The sequence below is a fragment of the Stenella coeruleoalba genome, assembly GCF_951394435.1.
Source record: "Stenella coeruleoalba genome assembly, chromosome: 15".
In the NCBI taxonomy this organism is placed as follows: domain Eukaryota; kingdom Metazoa; phylum Chordata; class Mammalia; order Artiodactyla; family Delphinidae; genus Stenella; species Stenella coeruleoalba.
This window is the reverse complement of record NC_137161.1, coordinates 22,755,764-22,777,653: the sequence shown is the minus strand read 5'-3', so window position 1 is coordinate 22,777,653 and position 21,890 is coordinate 22,755,764. Positions and strand designations below refer to the sequence as shown.

At 54.6% G+C, this 21,890-nt stretch overlaps 1 protein-coding gene across 3 annotated transcripts in view; it reads left to right on the top strand.

Annotated features, from left to right (window-relative positions):
• The window catches only part of DLGAP4 (DLG associated protein 4), a 200,710-nt gene that overhangs the window by 103,719 nt on the left and 75,101 nt on the right, over positions 1–21,890 (top strand). The window contains exons 3-8 of one of the 3 annotated variants that reach the window (XM_079945266.1): positions 5,165–6,236; positions 9,365–9,606; positions 12,289–12,403; positions 15,041–15,091; positions 17,250–17,315; positions 18,144–18,384. In XM_079945266.1, the coding sequence (XP_079801392.1) occupies positions 5,238–6,236; positions 9,365–9,606; positions 12,289–12,403; positions 15,041–15,091; positions 17,250–17,315; positions 18,144–18,384 (1,714 nt within the window). In that variant the 5' untranslated portion in view covers positions 5,165–5,237. Of the gene's footprint in view, positions 1–5,164; positions 6,237–9,364; positions 9,607–12,288; positions 12,404–15,040; positions 15,092–17,249; positions 17,316–18,143; positions 18,385–21,890 lie in introns of those variants that run through there. The other 2 variants (XM_079945267.1, XM_079945269.1) reach the window with 2 other exon arrangements.

Here is a 21,890-nt window from a genome sequence, read left to right as displayed (position 1 = left end):
TCAATTACTAGACACAGGCTGCCCCTGGGAAGAAGCATCACCTTGGGTGAGGCATCTCCCTTTGGCTGAGAGCAAGTCTTAACAGGTACCCGGCTGTGAACTGTCAGCAGCCAGTGCCCTTGGCAGCTGGAGACGCGAGTGCCTCAGTCCTGAAGCGAGGCTGAGGCTGGAGAAGCTGGCAGAAACCAGAGCACACTGGGTCTTTTGGACCTCCACTCTTCACTGAGGCACCTCATCATGCTGCCCCACCCTCCTCACCCGGCAACGCAGCCCCAGCGTGGTCCCCTTCCTTCGCACACCCTCTAGTTCAGGAGGGCCAGTGGGGTTAAGAGTGAAGAGCCCTGGGTTCCAGGCTGGAGCGACCTTGCTGTGAGGCCTCATGCTGTCTCTTCCCCAGGACGACACTCTTGGTCTCGCAGTTCCTTTAGCTCCAGTAGGCCACGTGGCTGGAGCTGAAGTTTAGAGGTCTGCAGAGACTAGCTCCCCAGTTGCCTTGAATGCCAGGCTCAGAGTCGAGCGTTCGTCCCAAGAGCCATGGAAAGCCACTGAAGGGAAAGAACACTATTGCTTTGGCGTTTTAGAAATATCACTCCAGCTGCAATTTGCAAGCTGGATTGTAAGGGTCTTAGAGTGGATGCAGAGAGACCAGGGAGAAGGCTGGTGTGATTTTCCAGGTGAGCAGTGGGAGTGACATAGGCAGAGGCTACCGAGAGGGGATGGCATCAGAAAATATAACTGAGGCAGAATTGCTGTGGCTGTCATAGCTGGGGTTCCTCAGAAGCATGACCAAGATAAAGATTCAAGTGCAAGTACTTTATTTGGGAACAGGCAGTACAGTGTGGGAGGGGGGAGATAAGGCAGAGAAGGGAGGTGGCCAATGAAAGGAACATTATCAGGCAAGTGATCTCTGTGCGTAACTGGAGCTCCATCCCACTGAGGACTGTAGAGCCCATTCCTCAGTTGTCCCACCCAAGTGGGGAAGACCTGGGGTATTTATACACAAACTCCCCAACAGTCAGTGGCTGAGAGCTGCAGCCTGATGGCATATGGGGCAGGTGGGTAGGGTGGGTAATTCCCTGGCAGTCCCTGCCAGCCACGTGTGAGCAGAGCACACTCCAGCTGCTACAGAAAGCACCCCCTCCCTCCGGCAGGGATGCACATGGTGACAGTTGGAAGCCAGCCTGTTGGGCACTGCAGTGATGAGGCCACAGGAGATATGGGTGGGGTACCCACAGCCACTGCTGTAGTGACCAATTGGACATGAGGTCTGTATCAGGCTCTCGTTGAAAGACACAGACACCGAACTCGGACTTCAGCAAAAAGTCTCTTAACTCTCATGTCGGAGACCTCAGGCAAGATCTTGACAGAGGACTCAAGGCTGACACTCAGACAAAGATAGCAGCCCTAACAGGAAGGAGGGCACTTCTTTCCCAAGAGTTCAGCCATAATCCCAGGGCCGACTCTCATTGGCTAACAAGGATCCTGTTCCCATCTCTGAGCCAGTCAGTACTCAGGGATGCAGGACTCTGATTGGCCAGGCCTGGGTCCTATGTCTACCCCTGGGGCTCTGGCATAGGACTGGCTCCACCTGGACCACAGGAACTGAGCCTGAATCATTTTCCAGGCACAGTGGGAGCTGTTACGAGGGGAAAGACAAGGAAGGTCAGGAGAGGGAAGAATTCATGGAGGTGCCAAGGTGTCTGGCTTGAGCCCCTACTGAGTGACATTGAAGCATTTTACTGATAGGGGGATACTATGGGCCTTCTCAGAACCCTGGGATGCACCGGCATTTAAGGTGGGGTAGAAGGATGGACACGCAGGGCCCCAGAAGTCAGAGACTATTTTAACAATGAGGATACAGTCCCAGGAAGAAAAGCGGAGGTCACCTGTGGTCCTTAAAGTTTCTAGCTGGTATCTAGAGGTCTCCCTGAGGCTGGCAGCCCCCACTCGCCCTCCTTTAATCCCAGAGGCACCTCCAAGGCAGGGACCTGTCTAACTCCTCCCCCCACAAGCCCAGCAAGGGACCTCATCATCAAGACCACCAGGACTGAGGGCAGGGTTTGTCCCCCAGGGAATGAGGCTGTGCCCGCACTTCACAGTTCACCAAGCACCTTCCTGCCCCCTCCCTCCCTTCCTCCTTTGGCCCCACTTGGCAGTCTGAGGCTCAGGACCCAGGTTCCCATGGTCCTCCTGGGGCAGCTCTGGATTCCTGGGGTCGGGAGTGCCTGGCCTATGAAATTGAAGCCAGCTTCTCCCTGGGAGGGCTGGAGGAGGTGCCCCGGTCTGGGAGGAGAAGTGTTGTGTGCACTTCTGGGGCAGGGCTCTGCGGCTATCTTCTGCTTCTGGTGACCAGCCCTCTCCACCTCTGGTATTTCTAGGGAGTCGGGCCCCTGCCAAGCCAGCGAGCCAGAGGGCTGCGTTTGCAAACTCTCCTGAGTTTTCAGTATCATTGGCCTTACTTGAGTGGCCATCAAGGACATACTGCTGCACACACAGTTCTCCAGCTGGAGAGCCAAGGAGGCTGGCCTCTGAGTCCAGGGACACTGCAGCCCTGAGGGGATGCAAGGAGGCCAAGAAAAGGCCAGGAGCAGGAGGGATATGCGGGTGGTTTTGCATTTGCCTGAAATTGTCTTCGAGAAGAGGTTTGCCCAGAGGGAGCTGCTGCGGGCTGGAGTGGGGGATACTTGACAGTCTGGGACACTGACGGGGTGGCTGAAGTCTGAGTTACCTGTTTCACCTTGGCTAGAACTGCTTCTCTCAGGCTCAGTTTCCCCACCTGTAAAATGGAGATAATGGTCCCCCACCACGCGTGGCTGTTGTAATGAAGATAAAAATGTGAGTCGGCAGACTCCCTCTCCAGGCTGGGGATAAATGCTCTGACAAGTTGCCTGGTGGAAGCAGAGATGCTTCCGATGTGGCTGTTCAGCTACAAGGACCATTGCTCAAGTGCTCTGGACTTCAGGATTGGGGTCCCTCAGGCTCCCAGGGTCAGGGAGAGGCTCTGGCAGAGAAGGGGGAGAATTCCAGCCAGTGGACTCTGCAGAAGTCTCAGGGCTTGGGAAGCCTTGGGGCACATTTGGTCATGAAAATGGCTAGGTCCAAGGAAGTAATTCTCAGATCCCTGAGGGTCTTAGGGCCAGCAAGCTCCAGGTGACAATTGCAAGGCAGCTGTGCAGAGGGATAGGAAGAGCTGTGGGTCTCAGCCCTGCCTCAGCTACTGAACCCACTATGTGATCTTGGGTAAGTTCTTCCCCTCAGAGGGCCTCAGTTTCCCCATCTATAAGATGGGGGTTTCACCTAGGCCAGTGTTTTTCATGCAGTGTTTGGTGGGGTCTGGGCTTTGCCTTAAGAGCTGCCCTGTGGGGTGGGAGGGTGTCTCGGACACCTAAACTTATGCTTGGCGTGTGAGTTTCCTATTGCTGCTGTAACAAATTACCACAAACGTAGTGGCTTAAAACACACAGATTTATTATCTTACAGTTCTAGAGATCAGAAGCCTAAAGTGGGTCGCAGGGCTGCATTCCTTCTGGAGGCTCTAGGGGAGAATCTGACTCCCTGCCTCTTGCAGCTTCTAAAGGCTGCCCGCATTCCTCGGCTCATGACCCCACCTCGCTCTGACCTCTGCTTCCGTCATCACATCTCCCTCTTTGACTCTGACCCTCTGACAAGGACCCACGTGATTAGGTTGTGCCCCTGCAGAGAATCCAGGAAATCTCCCCATCTCAGGATCCTTAACCATATCTGCAACGTCCCGTTTAACATGTGAAGTATCATAATCACAGGTTCTGGGCATTAGGCCTGGGCATCTTGGGAGCCATCATTCTGCCTCCCGTACCTGGCTTCAGCCGGAGCCCGTACACTCTGGCCCAGCCCCTCTGAGATTTCCTCTGTCCCCAGTGCCCTTGGCCTCACTTGCTCCGTTCCAGCCGTACCAACTCCTTGCAGCTCCTCAGCACACCAGGCACACAGGCCGGACCAAGCCTTGGGACTCCTCCAAGCATGACTAGTGGGGTCCAGGGCTAAGAAAGCTTGCTGACCTCCCCCTCTGCCCCATGGTACAGATGGAAAGACTGAGGCCCAGAAAGGAAAGGGACTTACCGAAGTTTGAGACTGGCATTTCCAGGATGGTTCTGGCTGGAAGGCCCATTTTACAATAGAGAAACTGAGGCACAATGGCTCCACCTACTTTCATCCTGAGGATATGCTCCTGCTACTGACTTGCTGGGAACTCTGTCCCAGGCCAGGTGTCATTGATTCATCCCAGTAGCAAAGGATGGGCTGATGGGCTTGTTGGCCTGTCTGATGGCTGCAGCCCCCAGCCTCTAGCCCAGGGGTCACACTCAGTAGACTTTTGTTGAGGACAGAGTGGGTTTTTACAGAGGGTTTACATGTTGATGTAAGGATTCTTCTGCTAAAATAGAGGTGGGACAGTACTGCCCTCAGACCTGGGTAAGAGGGGCCCCGGCCCCAGGCCCCACTCTTCAGAAGGCCTCTCTGGCCCTCTCTCAACCTTGTTGTTCCCCACCAGGCAAGGAAGGTTCAGGGGCCAAGGGAACATGCCCATCCAGAGCCTACATCCCCCTTTCGACCACACTCTGCAGCCTGGGCAGACCCCAGCCTGGAATTCCCTACGCCAGAGACCCCAGGCCTGCTTCCAGGGCCAGCACAGATCCTCCCATGGTGGCCTACACTGCCAGTGGGACCAGCCCTAGGGCTGAGGGGTGGCTGTTTGGGGGGCATGTGGAGTGAGCTGGGGGTGCACGCATGGGTGGGGCTCCTCGTGGTGAGGAACAGAGTCAGAGACAGGAGGAAAAGGGAGGGCAGGCAGCTTCCCCCTGACCACATGCTGCCGTGGAATTTGGAGGAGACCAAGAAGTCTGAGTTCGAACCTGGCTTTCCAGGTTATTGTGAAAATATGTTCGTCAAGGTAGGAGAGTAGAACGTATTTTGTTTAAAGTCTTGCTAGCCTGAGATGTCGCTTTTATTTATCCGTATGGTATGTGGGTCTCCATTTGTACTCGTGATTCCCGACCCACAATGTTAAGGGCAGGCCAGGAGTCTTCAGAAATCCTCCCAACCTTGAGATCTGCGGGGGTCTGGCTGACCTTCCCAGCATCCTATCCCCTCCACATCCAGCTAATGCCTGTCTGTCTTCTCTCCCCAGATTAGCTGCTGCCCGGGAGAGGAGACCCGGGCAACGCGCTAGGGCGACGGCCCCTGCCCCGAGGGCCGGGATCATGAAAGGCCTCGGTGACAGCCGCCCCCGCCACCTGTCCGACAGCCTGGACCCACCACACGAGCCCCTGTTCGCAGGGCCTGATCGCAACCCCTACCTGCTATCGCCCACGGAGGCCTTCGCCCGCGAGGCTCGCTTCCCTGGGCAGAATGCTCTGCCAGGGGACGGGCTTTTCCCGCTCAACAACCAGCTGCCACCACCCAGCAGCACCTTCCCCCGCATCCACTACAACTCCCACTTCGAGGTGCCAGAGGAGAGCCCCTTCCCCAGCCACGCCCAGGCCACCAAGATCAACCGGCTGCCCGCCAACCTCCTGGACCAGTTTGAGAAACAGCTGCCTATCCACCGCGACGGCTTCAGCACTCTCCAGTTCCCCCGCGGGGAGGCCAAGGCCCGGGGCGAGAGTCCTGGCCGCATCCGCCACCTGGTCCACTCGGTCCAGCGGCTCTTCTTCACCAAGGCGCCCTCCCTGGAGGGCACGGCAGGCAAGGTCGGCGGCAATGGCGGCAAGAAAGGTGGCCTGGAGGACGGCAAGGGCCGGAGGGCCAAGAGCAAGGAGCGGGCCAAGGCCGGGGAGCCCAAGCGGCGAAGCCGTTCCAACATCTCGGGCTGGTGGAGCTCCGACGACAACTTGGATGGTGAGGGTGGCACCTTCCGCAGCGGTGGCCCAGCCTCTGGACTGATGACACTAGGCCGCCAGACAGAACGCAGCCAGCCACGCTATTTCACGCACGCCTACAACACCATCAGTGGGCACATGCTCAGAGCCGCCAAGAACAACACCGCCGAGCTGACCGCCCCGCCACCTCCGCCGGCACCCCCGGCCACCTGCCCCAGCCTTGGGGTGGCCGCGGACACCAACTATGTCAAGCGGGGCTCCTGGTCCACCCTGACCCTCAGCCACGCCCATGAGGTCTGCCAGAAGACCTCAGCCACCTTGGATAAGAGCCTGCTAAAGTCCAAATCCTGCCACCAAGGTCTTGCCTATCATTACCTGCAGGTGGGTCCCTGCCAGGGTCAGGGGAGGGGGAGGGATTGTGGGGAAGGCACCAGTTTGAAGTCCAGCTCTGTCACAGATTGACTTGGAAAGTTGTTTCACTCAGGCCTCTGTTGACTCGCTTAGGAAATGGGTGGCTGGTGGTATCTTGCTAGTAAAAGGATTCCTTCCACTGGTCATGCTCTCAGCAGACATTGATTAGGACCCTTTTGAGACCGGCCCTGAGTAGGGACCAAAACATGTCCCTTCCCTTTAGAAGAAAACTATGGAAGCCGTGCCTTCTATCCCCTCCGAGGACCAATTGCATGGCATTCTGCTTGCCAGCCTCCTGCCTGGTACTGCCCCCAGACTGGGGGCTCCTTGAGGATAGGGACCATATCTGGTGCAGCTCTGTGTCCCCAGGGCCCAAGACAGGGTCTGTCATACAGGAAGTGCTCAAGAAACATGAGAGGAGAGAGGGGTAGATGAACAGATGGACCCTTGAATGAATAGAGTGAGAAATAAATAAGACATAGTCCCAATTATCAGGATGCTGGGAGAGAAAGACACATGAGCAGACACTCCTGTCAGCATGAGCGGAATGTGCTGGAGATGAGCAGGGGGACTGCAGGAGCCCCGAGGCCCTAAATCAGTTTGGGGAACTAGCTTTTTTCTTTCAAACACTAATGTTTATTGAGGCACTTATTATGCACCAAGGCTGCACTCCTGGCAAGTGGCAGAAGGCTCAGAGACATCTCTGCTGCTACACTTGTGCTGGGCCTCTCAAGGGCAGGGTGAGTGGAAGAGAACTGGGTGGCTCCCGGTACCAGAGCCCAAGCTGTGGGTGAAAGTTACAGGAAGTAGATTTCGGTTCACCTGCAGATGGAAGGGGCTGTTTCAGTAGGTAGTGAGTCCCTCATCCTGGAGGGCATGTCAGCACAGGCCTGGCCAGCCTTTGGGAACACATTAGATGCATTTTGTGTGTGTGTGTGTGTGTGTGTGTGTGTGTGTGTGTGTGTGTGTGTGTGTTACGCGGGCCTCTCACTGTAGTGGCCTCTCCCGTTGCGGAGCACAGGCTCCGGACGCGCAGGCTCAGCGGCCATGGCTCACGGGCCCAGCCGCTCCGCAGCATGTGGGATCTTCCCGGACCGGTGCATGAACCCGTGTCCCCTGCGTCGGCAGGCGGACTCTCAACCACTGTGCCACCAGGGAAGCCCCATTAGATGCATTTTGAACCGGATGAACATCAAAGTCTGACCTGAGTTCTTGTCATTCCATATAAAATTCCAAAGACAGTGAGACTATGGGGGGAGGAGGCTATTTTTTTCAATAGGAGGGAAATGAAATCTAGGCAGTATTTTATATATTTAAGGCTTTTGTGGCTCTCAATCTACTTCCTTAGCTTAGAAACATCAGAGGGGGTGGTGTGTGACCTAGCTCCCTCTCAAATGATATGGTTTGGTCTGATCACGTGAAAATGCTTCAGAAACACCGTGAAACGGTGGCCCTGCAGGCCCTGGAGTGGTGCTGCCTGCTTGCTCAACAGGAAGTAGGTGGGTAAGGGCTGGGGAAGCAACAGGTGTTGAGCAGGGATATACAAAGCCACCTTCCCAAGGGACAGGTGCAGGTAGGAAGGATTGACTAGCAAATGGTTTGGGGTAGAATGTGCAGGTCCTGGCGACTGGCTGGGCAGTCAGTTGGGGAGGAGGGTGTTAACGGGAAAGCCGCAGGGGTGGGGACCTGGGATGGGAAGCCCAGGCAGGGACCCTCCCTCAGCCGAGAACCAGCCACTGGCATTGTGGGAACTGAGAAGAACGTGGTCTCTGTGCAGGCGCGGTGACTTGGGGAGTGTGGTGTGCACTTGTGGGCGTGGCGAAGAATGGGTGTGCTGTGTACCCTGAGAAACGTGAGCCTGGGTGTCCGCGGTGACATATAGACCTGGTGAAGGTGTGTGCTCTGTGTGTGTTGAGGCGGGGACACGGTGAGGAGGGACACGTTGAGATGTTCCGCGGTGCAGTGGTGGCTGGTGTGCACGTGAGGAGGTGTGTACGCTCTGTGTTCACGTTGTGCTCTCACTGAGGTGTGGGCACGTGATGAAGTGGCTGGGGTGCATCCTTGGGGAGAGGGGTGTGTCCTTCGGGAGAGGGGTTGCGGGGAAAGGGTATGCTTGCTCTCTGAGGTGCGTGTACATGGCACGGCGTGTTCACCCTGTGCTCGGGCTGAGGTACGTGTGAGTGCTGAGATGAGCGTACTCCATAACGAGGTGAATATCCACTGTGTGGACACATCGGTGGGTATCAGGTGAACAAGAGTGTAGACAGTGTGTGCTGCCCTGGAGCAGCTGGCAGAGCCTGGCCTCAGAAGGGCAGGGGAGGTCCCCTCAGTTGGTTTCTGCCACTGTAACCACTGAGGACCGGGGCTGCCCTCACAGCTGTGACCTTACCCTTATCACAGCCCCCTTCCACAGATGGGGTCCCTGGAGTTCAGATGGGAACACTGAGCGCTTTCTCCAGCTCACCACATGGCTGCCAGACCCCACAAAGCCCTTGTGCTCTCTGTACCTCAGTTTACCCACCTGTAGGATGAGGAATGTTGTTTGGCCCCAAAGACCTCGCCTCCATACTGATGCGCTGGGGTCCCCTGATTCATCCTCCCCCACCATCCTAGGGTCCAGGGACCTCTCTCAAGCCTGCTGTTCTTATCTGGGCAGTGGGATCATGAGCCATCCACTGAGATAGCAGGGGAAGTGATGGGAACACAGGGGTTGCTCAGAAGGGTAGCTGCAGTGGAAGCCACTGTGATCATTCTGTCTGGACGGTTTCGCTGGGGCACGCTCAGCCTGGGGTCCACGGAGATCTGAGGCTGGAGAAGGCCACATAGTGAAGCTGCGGCAGAACTGGCTCTGGGACCCAGGTATCCTTCCCAGCCCCGGCTCCGCCCTGCTCGTGGGTGCCTTTAGTGGCAGTACCCCGCACCGAAGGCCGAATTCCCTGAGGTGGGCAGCGAGGGAGCTTCAGGGGCCTGGAGATGGGGCTTCTAGCGTGCAGCTCACTCCCCAGGTGATGAGCCCGAGGCTGGGTGGCCGGCGGCGCGCTGGGGGTGTGCGCTGCCCCCTGAGCCACCCTTGCTGAGGGCTGTCCGCCCGACCCCAGGTGCCCGGAGGCGGTGGCGAATGGACCACCTCGCTGCTGTCCCCGCGCGAGGCGGACTCCACAGGCGAGGGCCCCATCCCGTGCCGGCGAATGCGCAGCGGCAGCTACATCAAGGCCATGGGCGACGAGGACAGTGACGAGTCCGGCGGCAGCCCCAAGCCCTCCCCCAAGACGGCGGCGCGGCGCCAGAGCTACCTGAGGGCCACGCAGCAGTCGCTGGGAGAGCAGAGCAATCCCCGCAGGTGAGCGCACGGTCCCGCCCCCTAGAGTCTCGCCCGCAGGCCAGCCCTGACCCCCAGAAGCCCCACCGTGGGAGAGCCTCTCCGAAGTCCAAGTCCCGCCCCAGGAAGCCTCTGCTCACCAGTGAGTCCTGCCCCCTGGGAACCCCGCACCAGAAGCCCTGGTCACCTGTGAGTTCTGCTCCCTAAGGGGACCACTCCCTTAAAGTGAGCCACGCCCGCAGGCTTACCCTGCTCCGCTGGGGCTCCGCCCACTTGTGAGCGCTCCTCTGGGAAAGCCTCTTTACACTCGTACCGCCCTGGCTCACAGGCAAGCTTTGCCCTCTAGGTGAGCCCCTCACAGGTATGTCCCACCCCTGGGAACCTCGCCTTCCTCCTCTTCAGCCGCCCGCCCGGAGATCCCAGCCCCACAGATGAATCCTGCCCTCCAGCCTCAGACCCAGGTGAATCCCCACCCCCAATGATCCAGGCCCCCTAGGTGAACCCTCCTTCCGGTTAGTCCCCTTCCTGAGATCTTCATCCTTAGCTTGGCCCCTGCACTTTGATGAGTTGACTCTGGAGAGCCCCGCCATTTGGTGAACCCACCCCATAAGCCCCCCACAGTTAAGTCCTGACCACAGGTGAGCCTTATCCTTTGGTAAATCATAAGGGGAGTCTCTCCGGAGTGATTGGCCCAGGTAAACCCTGCCCACGGGGGCTACATCCCCAGATGATTTCCACTTGTACAGGGGAACTGCCTAGGAGACCCTCTTCTTCAGGTTTGAGAACGCTGCCCTTAGTGAGCCCACCCCTTGTGCCAGCACTGCCCAGGGAAGGCCAGAGCCCCCTCTGCCAGTGCCCCTGTAATTGACCCCTGAGTTGAGCTCCGAGATTGGGGATGAGGGAGGATCCAGAAGTGAAAGGGAGATAGACAGCCTTCACCTGTCCCATCACCCGGCCTGGCATTCCACCAATGGAGCCCCATCCTGTTGCTTTAAGACTGGGAAGAGTTAGTGAAAGCGTGGAAAATGAAACACGTGCACACAGGAAGCAACAAATAACATGTTAGAGAGAGAAGTGAGCCTTTCACATGCAGAAGTCACCGTGGGGATTAGAACAGAAAAGAATGAGTGCAAAACAGGTGAAAGTTGGTATACGTGATTCAGAACCCTCTGAGGGAGAGAAACAAAGGACTTGGAAGAGTTAAAGGAAACAAGCTTAGCCCTAGTTCTACTCCTGGGGGCAAGAGCCAGAGCTTCATTGGAGGAGGTAGCCTAGGAGGACTGCAGCAGAGGGAATAGAGCAGGGCAGGTGACAGTAGACTGAGGCAGGGAGTCTCATTGGCTGGGACAGAGGCAGGGAATGGCCTCCAGGTGGGAATTCAGGACACCACCAGCCATTCCTAGGTCTCACCCTCTCTGAGCCTCAGTTTCCCTAGCTTTAAGTGAAGGGGGCTGAGCTAGATGATCTCTAAGACCCCTTCTACTCCTGAGATCCTGCAATTCCTTGAATGACCTGTGGGCATGGAGGTGGGAGAGGTGGGCAGGACCAGGGCCCAGGCCTTGAATGAGAGGGAATTGATAATAGTAGTACAGGCATACCTCAGACCACCGCAGTAAAGTGGATAGGGCAATAAAGTGAGTCACACGAAATGTTTTTGTTTTCCAGTGCATGTAAAAGTTGTGTTTACACTGTAGTCTAAGTGTGCAATAACATTATGTCTTTTTAAAAGTACATACCTTAATTTTAAAATGCTTTATTGCTGAAAAATGCTAACCATCACCTGACAACTCCAGGTTGCCACAAACCTTCCATTTGTTAAAAGGAAAAGAAGAGAAAAACAAAATAAACCATATCTGCAGAACGCAGTAAAGTGAAGTGCAATAAAAGGAGTATTCCTGTAGTAACAGTAATGCGGGCCATCTGTCAGCCCTCGCTGCGCTCTGGGCTCTATGCCTGCCCCAGTGCCCTTGAATCTGCGTCACTGAAACCTCCTTACAGCCCCAGCAGGCAGGCACAGTGACATCCCCCACTTTATAGGTGAGGAAACTGAGACTTAAGGGGTGACGACTTGCCCAGGGTCACCCAGTGAGGAAGCTGGATTCCAATCCAAGTTTGTCTATGTCAAGGTCCTGAGCTATTGGCGGCTTGGACCTTATTTCCAGAGCAGGGGAGTTGGGGAGGGGGAGGCCCAGGGTCAGGTAGATGTGAGAAAGATTGAAGAGCCAGGGCTATGGGGAGAAGTGGTGAGTCTTCAGGGGCCTGGTGGAGGCCACCTGGACATTGTGTCAAAACTGATGACCTTTGGGCGGCCCTGGCTGGAGGTCAAGGCTGTGGGCCTGGACCCATCTCCTCTGTCCAGCCCCTGGAATTGCCCCAGGCCTGCAGAGGAGGGGGCTGTAGAATTGAGCTGGTGTGGCCCACCCCTGGTTTGAAACAGTCAAGAGCAAGCTTGTGCTGCCACCTCGCGGTTGCAGTGGGCATGACAGGTGAGGGCCATCGGCACTCTCCAGACTCACAAGGCCTCCAAAGGCTGAGAGCAGCTCTCCCCTTGCTCATCACCCCCCACGCTACCCGGGACGGCAGTGACTTCCATTTTACCCTCTGCCCCTGGATAACCTTGGCCCGTTTCTCCCCCTCTGGGCCTCAGTTTCCCATGCTGAACAAAGGGTGGGCTGAGCCCCATCTGCTCCCCATCCCCACCAGGAGTCTGGACCGCCTGGATTCAGTGGATATGCTGCTGCCCTCCAAGTGTCCGAGCTGGGAGGAGGACTACCACCCCGTCAGCGACAGCCTCAACGACTCCAGTTGCATCAGCCAGGTAAGGGTGGCAGGCAGCCAGAAGGTCAGAGGGCTTGGGAGAGCCCCAACTCCCACCCAGGAAAAGGACAGACGTCCAGGTCCAGCCTCTGTTGAGTGGCCCCCGAATATCTGCCCTGTGCTTCTGTTCGGTCTTTGTTCCTGAAGCTGCCTGTGTGTGTCTCTTCCCCACTGACTGTCCTGTGGCTGGAGAGCAGTCACAGGGCCTCACACTGATGGCCTAAGCTGTGGGCCCAGAGGAAGGGGCCATACCACTGCCTTAGACCCAGGAGCCCTGAGGATAGGGTACTGGAGACCTGGGTTTGAGTCCCAGTCTTGTCACTGACAGTATGAACCCAGGACAAAACACCCCCTCCCTGAGCCTCAGTTTCCTAATTTACCATCGGAGGGTGATAATTCCTATTTCAAAGGGTTGTGAGGAATCAATGAGATAAACATAACGTGCTCAGCAAAGGGTGGCTCCCTTGATGCTTAGCATTGGCATCTTGCTGTGTGACTTCGGGCAAGTTGCTTCTCCACTCTGGACCTCCATGTCCCACCTGATCAGTGGATAGTTGGACTGCCAGGGCCCAGCCAGCTCTGCCACTAACAGCGGTAAACACGCTGTGCTGTACCATTAATTCTCTCAACCATCAGCTAGCTCCTTGATCCCTCACAGCCACCCCCAGATATCATCCATATCCCCATTTCCTAGATGAGGAAACTGAGGCCCAGATAGGGGTGGGTCACAACAGCTAGGAAGAGGCAAAGCTGGGCAGAGATCTAGGGCTGTCAGACCCAGACCTGGACCTCAGCCCCTACCGTGTTGTGCACAGTACTTTACAGTTTGCAAAGGGATGACCAGTCAAGGCTTGAGGGCTCCCCCCATGGTGTGGATGGGGAGACGAGGCCCAGAGAGGGCAGACATCTGCCAATAGTAGCACAGTGGGGCAGTAGAGGCAGCCAGGTGCAGACGCAGCCACCTCTCTGGTCAGGAACAGGCCCCAGGTCCCGCCGTGTGCAGCCCCACGGCCTGGGCTAACGGACTGCTTAAAACTTGCGGATTCCAGCTCCTTACCACCCCATATTCCTGGCCCGGCCAAGCCCGCCCCAGCTCCCATCCTCAGCACTGTCGTTCCCACGCTCCAAGGAGACTGACCTCAGACGTGGGGAGAGGGAGAGCCCCCCACCCCCGGCCAGGGGACCCTTTGCCCCACCATCCTCATCCAGGCCCCACCAAGTCTCACCTGTGCCGTTGTCCTGTCCTGGACTCCGGGCCTGCCACCCCCAATCTATTCTCAGCGGCCAGAGGGAGCTTGTAAAAGACAGAAGTCAAATCACGTCACCTGCTCCGAAGCCTCCCATGGCTTCCACCTCACCCTAGTGAAAGCCAGACCTGTGAAGCCTGGCCTCCCTCTCAGATGTGCTCCCCGACTTGCTCTGTCACTCACTCTGCTCCAGCCACTCTGGCCCCCTTTTGCCCCTCACACACCTCATTCCTGCCCCAGGCCCCCTGCATTTGCTCTGCCTCTCCCAGGAGCATCTTCTCTCAGATCTTTGCACAGCTGGTTCTTCTCCGTGTCCCAGGTCTTGGCTCAAATGTCACCTCAGAGGGACCTGCCCTATCGCTTGCCTCAGGGCGTCCCCGGGGCCCTGTTTCCTTACTCTGCTTAATTTTCTTGACAGCACTTCTCACTATCTGGAACTATACTTGTTAGTTGATGTCTGTCTCACTCTTAAGACTGGGAGTTCCCTGCAGACGGGGACCTTGCTGTCTTGTCCCCACAGAGTCCCCAGCACATGGCACAGGGCACGTAGGTTTGCTGAATGGATGGCGTCCCTCCCTGTCTCTCCCATCCTGCCTGTTCTCTCATCCCTCAGTCTCCCTGTCGGTCTGTGTCTGTCTCCCTCTGTTTTTCTCTCCCCTCGTTCACATTTTTCTCTGATTCTCTCCAGTGTGTCTCATTTCCATGTTTCTCTCTGGGCCTGTCTGTCTCTCTCACACCCACCGTCTCCATCCCCTGCCTGGCCCTGGCACCTGGAACAATTTTGTCCTTTGCCTACACGAAAAGGTACACGGAATGAGCCAGGCTGGGGACCCCAGCAGGTCTCTCCAACTACGCCCTGCCCAGCCCCAGCTCTCCCCTAGCCCAGGGTCCTCTGAACCCCCAGACCCTCATCCCATGAAGCTTGAGTGACCTGAGCCACATATATCACCCCAAAGTCAGAGATGTCCAGTTCTGTCTGTGTCTCTGAGGCCTCAACTCCTGCCAGAAGAAACCCTGCTCCCACCAGTCACTGGACTGTGTAAGCCCTGACCAGGGAAGAGAAGTCTCTGGGCTCTGTCCCTAATCTGTACATCCTGGGAGCTGCCTGCCCAGGTGAGAGGCAGCAGACAGGACATCCATGGTCCCAGAAGCCAACCCAGGAGAAAGACTTACAAACAGCAGATTACAAGTCTTCAACAACACCCAGCCCCAGAAGGAGTGAGCCTCCCACCCCTGGAGGAAGCCAAGACCTCCCAGCAGCTGGGCCTCAGCCAGTCTGGGGAGGAGGTTAGACCAGCCAGCCACAAGTTCTCTTGCAGCCAGGCCTGAATACCCAACCCTAGCCCCCAGCCTCGGTCTCCCCATAACCCTCCCCCATCTCTTTCCTGCAGATGTTTGGACAGGCCTCCCTGATCCCCCAGTTGTTTGGCCACGAGCAGCAGGTCAGTATGTTTGCCATTCTCTTGTCCCCCAATCCCAGAGGCCAGGGCTGGGTCTCAGGCACCTCAGTGGTCCTGGCCCCTGAGCCGGGCAGGTACAAGCAGAGCCGGCACCAGGAAAGCCCCCTCCAGTGAAGATAGTGTCAGGAATCACATTGGTGCCTGGACCTTCCACTCTTTGGCCCTATCGCTTCACTTCTCTGTGCCTCAGTTTCCTCTTCTCAAAAATGGAAAAGAATGGGCTAGGGTCTATGGATGGGGCAAGAATAACCCCAGGATATTGGCATAACATTGTAAATCAACTATACTTGAATTAAAAAAAATTTTTTTTTAAATAATAACCCCAAGATAAAGGAAGGTGTACCCTGAGAGCTTCTAGCTCCCTCCTTCCTCTCATTCCCCAAAGCCTGGGAAAGGCCTGGGGAGACTTTTCCATTTGGACAGATCAGGGGCTGGGGGCATTGGCCTTCACATCCCAGCCACAAGATCCCCTGACTTATCTCCTTTCTTGGGTTCCAGTAAGACCTTTAAGGATGTTAGGGTTCTGGAATGAATGCAGAGACTTTTCAAGCTTACCAAAGGTGGTGAAGACGACGCCAGTCCTGGCACTGTCTACCTGTCCTAAGGGTGCCCCATCCCACGCATGCCGATCCTGCCCCTGGAGGTGGTCCTCTCCTCCCTCCCAGGCCCCAGCCCCAAGGCCAGACAGAGAGGCAGGGATGGTGCTCTGGGCCCAAGTCCTCATTGGGGCCAGGAGTGGCAAGGGACTGATCCAAGGCCACACGGCCTACAGGGCAGAACTGTGACTGGCTCCACATCTCCTGATTCCAGCCACGAATGCCTCATGTGCCTCCCACCTTCATATCATAATTCTTCTTGGGCACATTGTTGCAGAGGGTCTTTGAGGAGCCCACAGTGGGCCAGGTGACCTCTTCCTTCCTTCAACAGCCTCATGATAAGGGTGTGATGTGTTCACATATAAAACCCCCAGGGCAGTTCCCTGCGCATAGTACGTCCTCAATGATATACATACCAACAGCACTAACCAGCTGGCCTCTCCCTGGGAGCTTGGGAGCATCTTAACCGACACTGACAAATCTTTGCACTTGCCCCCAAAGTTGCCTGTAATAACAGGTACAGGTTATCAGGTGCTTAGTTTTCCCAACTCTATTCGAAGCATGTGATTATGAATGATCTCATTTCATCTTGACCACAATCCTGTGAAATCTGGTCTCTAATTAGCCCCCATTTTACAGATGGGGAAACTGAGGCACAGAGCAGTTAAGTGACTTGCCCATATTCCTCTTGTGAGAAAATGATGGAGCCGGGAATGAAACTCTGGCAGTCCAGCTCCAGAGGTGGGCCATTACCGTGCAATCCCTAATCAAGACCTCATCGCCTTTGGCAATCACAGGGTCCTGTCAATATACCTCAGGCTGCAGCTTTGGAGGATAAACACCTGTCTCTTTAATACCCTATCCAAGTGAATTTTGGGTATGTCACATGGACTACGTTTTAATTTATCAGTGCTGTCTGATAGAATTTTCTGGGATGATTGGAAGCGTTCTATCATCCATGCTGTCCAATAAGGTAACATGAGCAAGTGAAATGTGGCTAGTGTGACTAAGGAACTGAATTTTGTTTACTTTAATTAATTTAAACCTAAATAGCCACGCATGGTTAGTTGCTACCATATGGAACAGAGCAAATTTAGGCCTTTCCAAACATATACTCCAAATTGGGTGATGATCAGGAATTCCCTGGCAGGCCAGTGTTCAGGACTCCGCGCTCTCACTGCCGAGGGCCCGGGTTCAATCCCTGGTCGGGGAACCAAGGTACCACAGGCCGCGCGGTGCAGCCAGAAAAAAAATTGGGTGATGATCCATCCAGTCGTTTTCCCTGATGCAGTGCCAGACGAGTCCACAGGCATTCTAGTCCATTTAGACAGGGAAACACTGACCCAGAGAATAGTGCTGGCCCGCCTGAGGTCACACAGCCAGGTCCAGGGCACAGTGGCCCCAGATCCAGCTTCATCTTTTCCTCCACAGGGTGTTCAGTCAACTTTTGCCCCCTCCCGTGTAGCCCAGGTGTCTTCCCGGACCCCCACCCAGTGTCCATGTTCAGCCAGCTGACACCTCAGCTTATACTCTGTGATCCCCAGGTACCAAGATGGCCTGAGACATGGGTCAGACAGACCCTTCCAGAACCATTGGAGAGTGTATGTATGGTGAGCCCCCTCTGCACTCACACCCCCAGCTGCAGATTTGTAGGATCCTGTTTCTAGAGGGACACTTAGAAACCATCCAGATGAGGTGGAACTAGATGTGAGATGGCAAATAGCATATATACCTCCGTTCCCCATACTGTCCATGGCAGGTGTGACTAATCAGTCCTCACTGCCACTACCCTCATTCCAGTATTATTTTCTCTCACCAGACTATGGCATCAGCTTCATCTCTGGCCTCTGCCTCCATTCCAGACCCTATATCCAACATCCATTCTGTACACCAGGGCTAGATTAATCTTCCTTAAATATACATTGGGAGTATTGATTCTGCTACTTCCTCACTGGGTACAACTGGCAAGTATCTTCCCCTCAGTAGCCCTCAGTTTCTTTGCTTATAAAAATGAAGGAATTGGACCGTAAGATGGTAAATATCTAGCACACCTACTGCCACCTCCCCATTCCAACATCCAGGGCAGACGTTACTGATTATAGCCTTCTTTCTGGCTGAATTCAGATATGACCTCAAAATCTATTAGCTAATCAGTCTGGACACACAAGATACAACCTAGCTAACATCCTAGAAAGTATATTTACTAGTTTCTCCTCCATTGTAGAGATGGGAAGATTGAGGCCCAAAGAGGTGAGAGAGTCTGTATATTTCTTAAGGGCTCCATCTGCCCATCCCGTGTCCTAAGTGAGACGGGAGCAGGAGGGTGGGCCGAGTTGAGGCCCCACAGACTCCAGCTCTGCAGCTGAGCCGACCACCAAGCACCCCATCCCTCCCCAGTGGGCACAGCCGGCCCCTGATGCCTGCTTTTGCCCTGACAGGTACGGGAGGCAGATCTGAGCGACCAGTATGAGGCAGCCTGCGAGTCGGCCTGCAGTGAAGCAGAGTCGACCGCGGCGGAGGCTCTAGACTTGCCGCTGCCCAGCTACTTCCGCTCCCGCAGCCACAGCTACCTGCGCGCCATCCAGGCGGGCTGCTCGCAGGAGGAGGACAGTGTTTCCCTGCAGTCCCTTTCCCCCCCTCCCAGCACCGGCAGCCTCAGCAATAGTCGCACGCTTCCGAGTGAGTACCGAGATGGGGGACCCCTGGGACCGTTCCTGGTGGACCAGAGGTGGGGAGGAATCCATGGTTGGTGAGCCAGGATTGGAGGGGTGGCCAGCAAAAGCAGGAGGCCTTGGGGCTGAACTTCCCACCAACTGGTGAACTGGAGCTCAAATGGCAGCAGTGGGGGGTGGGGGGCTGTCACAGAGGCAGATGTCAACACTGGGGATGGGGTGAGGGGGTCGTGAGGGCTGGAGCTTGTGAGATACTTGGTTGCCCCTGACTCTCTAGACCCTGGCTCTTACTGAAGCCCTACTTACCTGTTTGGATTAGTTCAGGTAGGCAAACCTGTGGGGAGGGTGGGCCCCTGCAGGGAAGAGGATGGGATCTGCATTGAGCCTTCTCAAAGGGGTGGGTTTGCAGGTTTCTCTCATATTCACAGCCAGGGACAACCTGTCCTTTCTGATACTTGTTCTAAGTTCTCTGACAATAACCCAGGCACGATCAGAGAAAAAGGGGACCCTGTGTCCCAGAGCAAGCCATGACCATCAAGACCCAGGAAGATCATAGCACAATTTCTGGCTTAGTAGAGAGAACTTTGATCTCACTCTGACTAGAGAGTTTTCCTCCCTGAGCCTCAGTTTCCCCATGTATAAATTGAGGCATAAGCCAGACCCCAGAGAGCTCTCAGGGGAGATGAAATAAGGCTGTGCCTGGAGAGGTTTAGGCGGGCCCTTGCACATGGTAGGAGCTGACAAGTGTAGCTGTTCTTACTGGTTCTCAGACTTGACTCTGAGCCTCCTGACAATCAAAGGCATTGAGGTTGGATTATTGTAGGAAAACCACATGTTTCAAGCGCTCAGTTGGTGTTTGATATAAATAAATGAGCCTGAATCTTATGGATATTCTATACACAAGAAACCAGCTTATTGACTGAAAACTGCAAAGGCAGGGGGCAGAGCAAGAAACCACTTTGTTTCACTATTACCTTTCAAATCGTGGCTGATATCTGGGCAGATCCCCGAGCTTTTCCAGGCATTTTTAGACCTTAAGGAACAGTCTCATTTTCAGGTATTGAGAGTCTGGTCTCATTTCAAAACATCAGTCTCATCTACTTCAGACCTCATGCACCTGCAGCTAGGGCCTGACTGGGCTCAGAAGCCCACAGTGGGGAGCTGGGCGTGGTGGTGAGTGTCTTCTCTGTTCCTTGTTCATCAGTGGCCATTTCTGGTTCCTCCAGGGGGAGGGGAAGGTCACTAGAACAGATGTTGTCTGGCATCAGGAGTATCTGTGTGACAGATGCCACTTGCTAGCTCTTTCTCTTAGGTGGTGCTTTCAGAGTTTCTCCTATCTTGCAGGGCCCTTGTGGTGTCTTCTTTCCCAGCATGGGCAATCCCCCTCCAGGCCACTGCTGCTTATTCTGTCTCAGCTTCTCCAACCAGTGGTTGCCCTCCTCCGCACTCAGCCTCTTTTTGCCAGGGGACCTGGTCCTGCCAGGCAGCCATCTTGGGCAGGCTCCTCTGATGACAACTCCAGCCCTACTGTCTCCCTCAGCTCCCGCTTTACCCATGTGAAAATGAGGCCTGTGCCTTGCAGAATTCTGAAAGTATAGGCTGGTCTGCTACAGCCTTCCTTCTAGACTTGCTGTCACAGCTAAGCCTGTCAGCCCCTCCACATTAGAAGTCTCCAAAGCAGGTGTCAGGGTCCAGTTTCTTTGGCCTCCAAATCCAGGGTATCCCTGCCAGGCTCTCCCAGGCACTCTGTTACTGTCTTATAAGAGTCTCAGGTAAAGGATCAGATTCCCCACATCATCAGGCCCAAGGAAAGTTCTCTAAGCAGGAGGTGGGCCTGGGGAATCAGATAGCACATCAACAATTTTCTTCAAATAAACCTTCACTCACCAATCTCCCCCGACCCCAGTCACTCGTGAATGGACTGAAGATGCGTGATGGGCTACATGTCCCAGAACTGTCTGGGTCCCTGTATTGGTCAACTATTGCTACAATAGTGCTGCAAAGCAAACAACTACAAAATCAGTGTAATACAACAAGTAACATTTATTTCTTGCTCCCAAGTTTGGGGGTCAGCTGGAATGGCTCTCCTCCACATGTTTCTCACCCTCCTCCTGGGACCAAAGTGTCCTCCTGGGAGCAGTGGCTTTAGCAGGGCATGTTCTTCTCATGTTGATGGCAGAAGCACAGAGAGCAAGCCTAACTACACAGGCACATTTCAAGGTCCCTGCTTGCATAATATCTGCTAAAATCCTATTAGTTAGAGGAAGTCATAGCTCAAAAACAAGGGATGGAGAACTATCCTCCCACCGTGTGGACAGAGGAAGGGGTGAAGAATCAGGGTCAGTAATTCAATTTACTGTGGTCCACTTTCTTGGCCACATTTATTCGTGTCCCTCTCACAGAAAATACCCTTATCCCAAAGATCCTGAAAAGACTCATCCAATCATAACATCAGGATCTCATGGTACACCTGAAACTAATATAATATTGTAAATCAACTCTCCTTGAGTAATAAATAAATACATGCATACATGCATACATACATACGTACATTTTTTAAAAAGGAAAAAACATCTCATGATCTGTGTCATATATGGATTTGGCTCCTCTTGATCAAGCAACCTAAAATCTAAAATTAAAAAAAAAAAAGATATCTACCTCCCACCTCCCAACCCCGCCCCCCCCACACACACCCAGCATACCTTGGTAAAATAGGGACAGGATGACTGCAGTCCACACTCCCGTTCAGAAAGAGGGAGAAGGGGTTCAGAGACTTACTGATCCATGGCCATTCTGAAGTCCTTCTGGGCAGATGTTGGGCAAATACTCTGGGAAAGGGAATGTCTCTTGACTAGGCCCAAGCTCTACGCTCTGGGGTTGATTCCCTAAGCCATGGTTTTCCGTAGCTCTTGGCTCTGCTCTCTGAAAGCCCTTTCTTTTCCATTAGCCTTGTTGGCATTGTCTAAAGAAAGCATTGGAGAATAGGCCTTTGGGCAGCCAAAGAGCCTTCTTTGTCTGCTTCCTGCCTGAAGAAAGTTAGGGACCCAGTTGTCTTTTTACACCTTGAGTGGTCTCGGTCCCTGGAGCCTCAGCTGATCATAGTTTTGGCCACACACCTCCCTCAAACACTTTATGGGTTTTCTATGTATTTGATTCCACTTAACCCCATGTACCAAAAGGCACACCCACAATTATTTTTGAGTCATGTCAGTCTCTCTCAACTCAATTATGATGACTTTGGGTGCATCAGGCTTCTGTGGGGCCATGCTCTTAAGCTTTCTAGAAGCTCTTTTGAAAAGCTGAGAGCATCTACTGAATGGTACCTTATTATTTTAGAGTATTAATAAAAGATGTCATAACCACATCTTCGATTTGATCTGACCCACATGCTGTATCTTAAGGCCATAACCTTGGTCTGATCTTTGTCCCCAGGCTGTATATTAATTTGAAACTGATTTACTGGCTGGAGAAGCTGGAGTTGACTGATCTCTTGTCCAACTCAGCGAGTTCTGG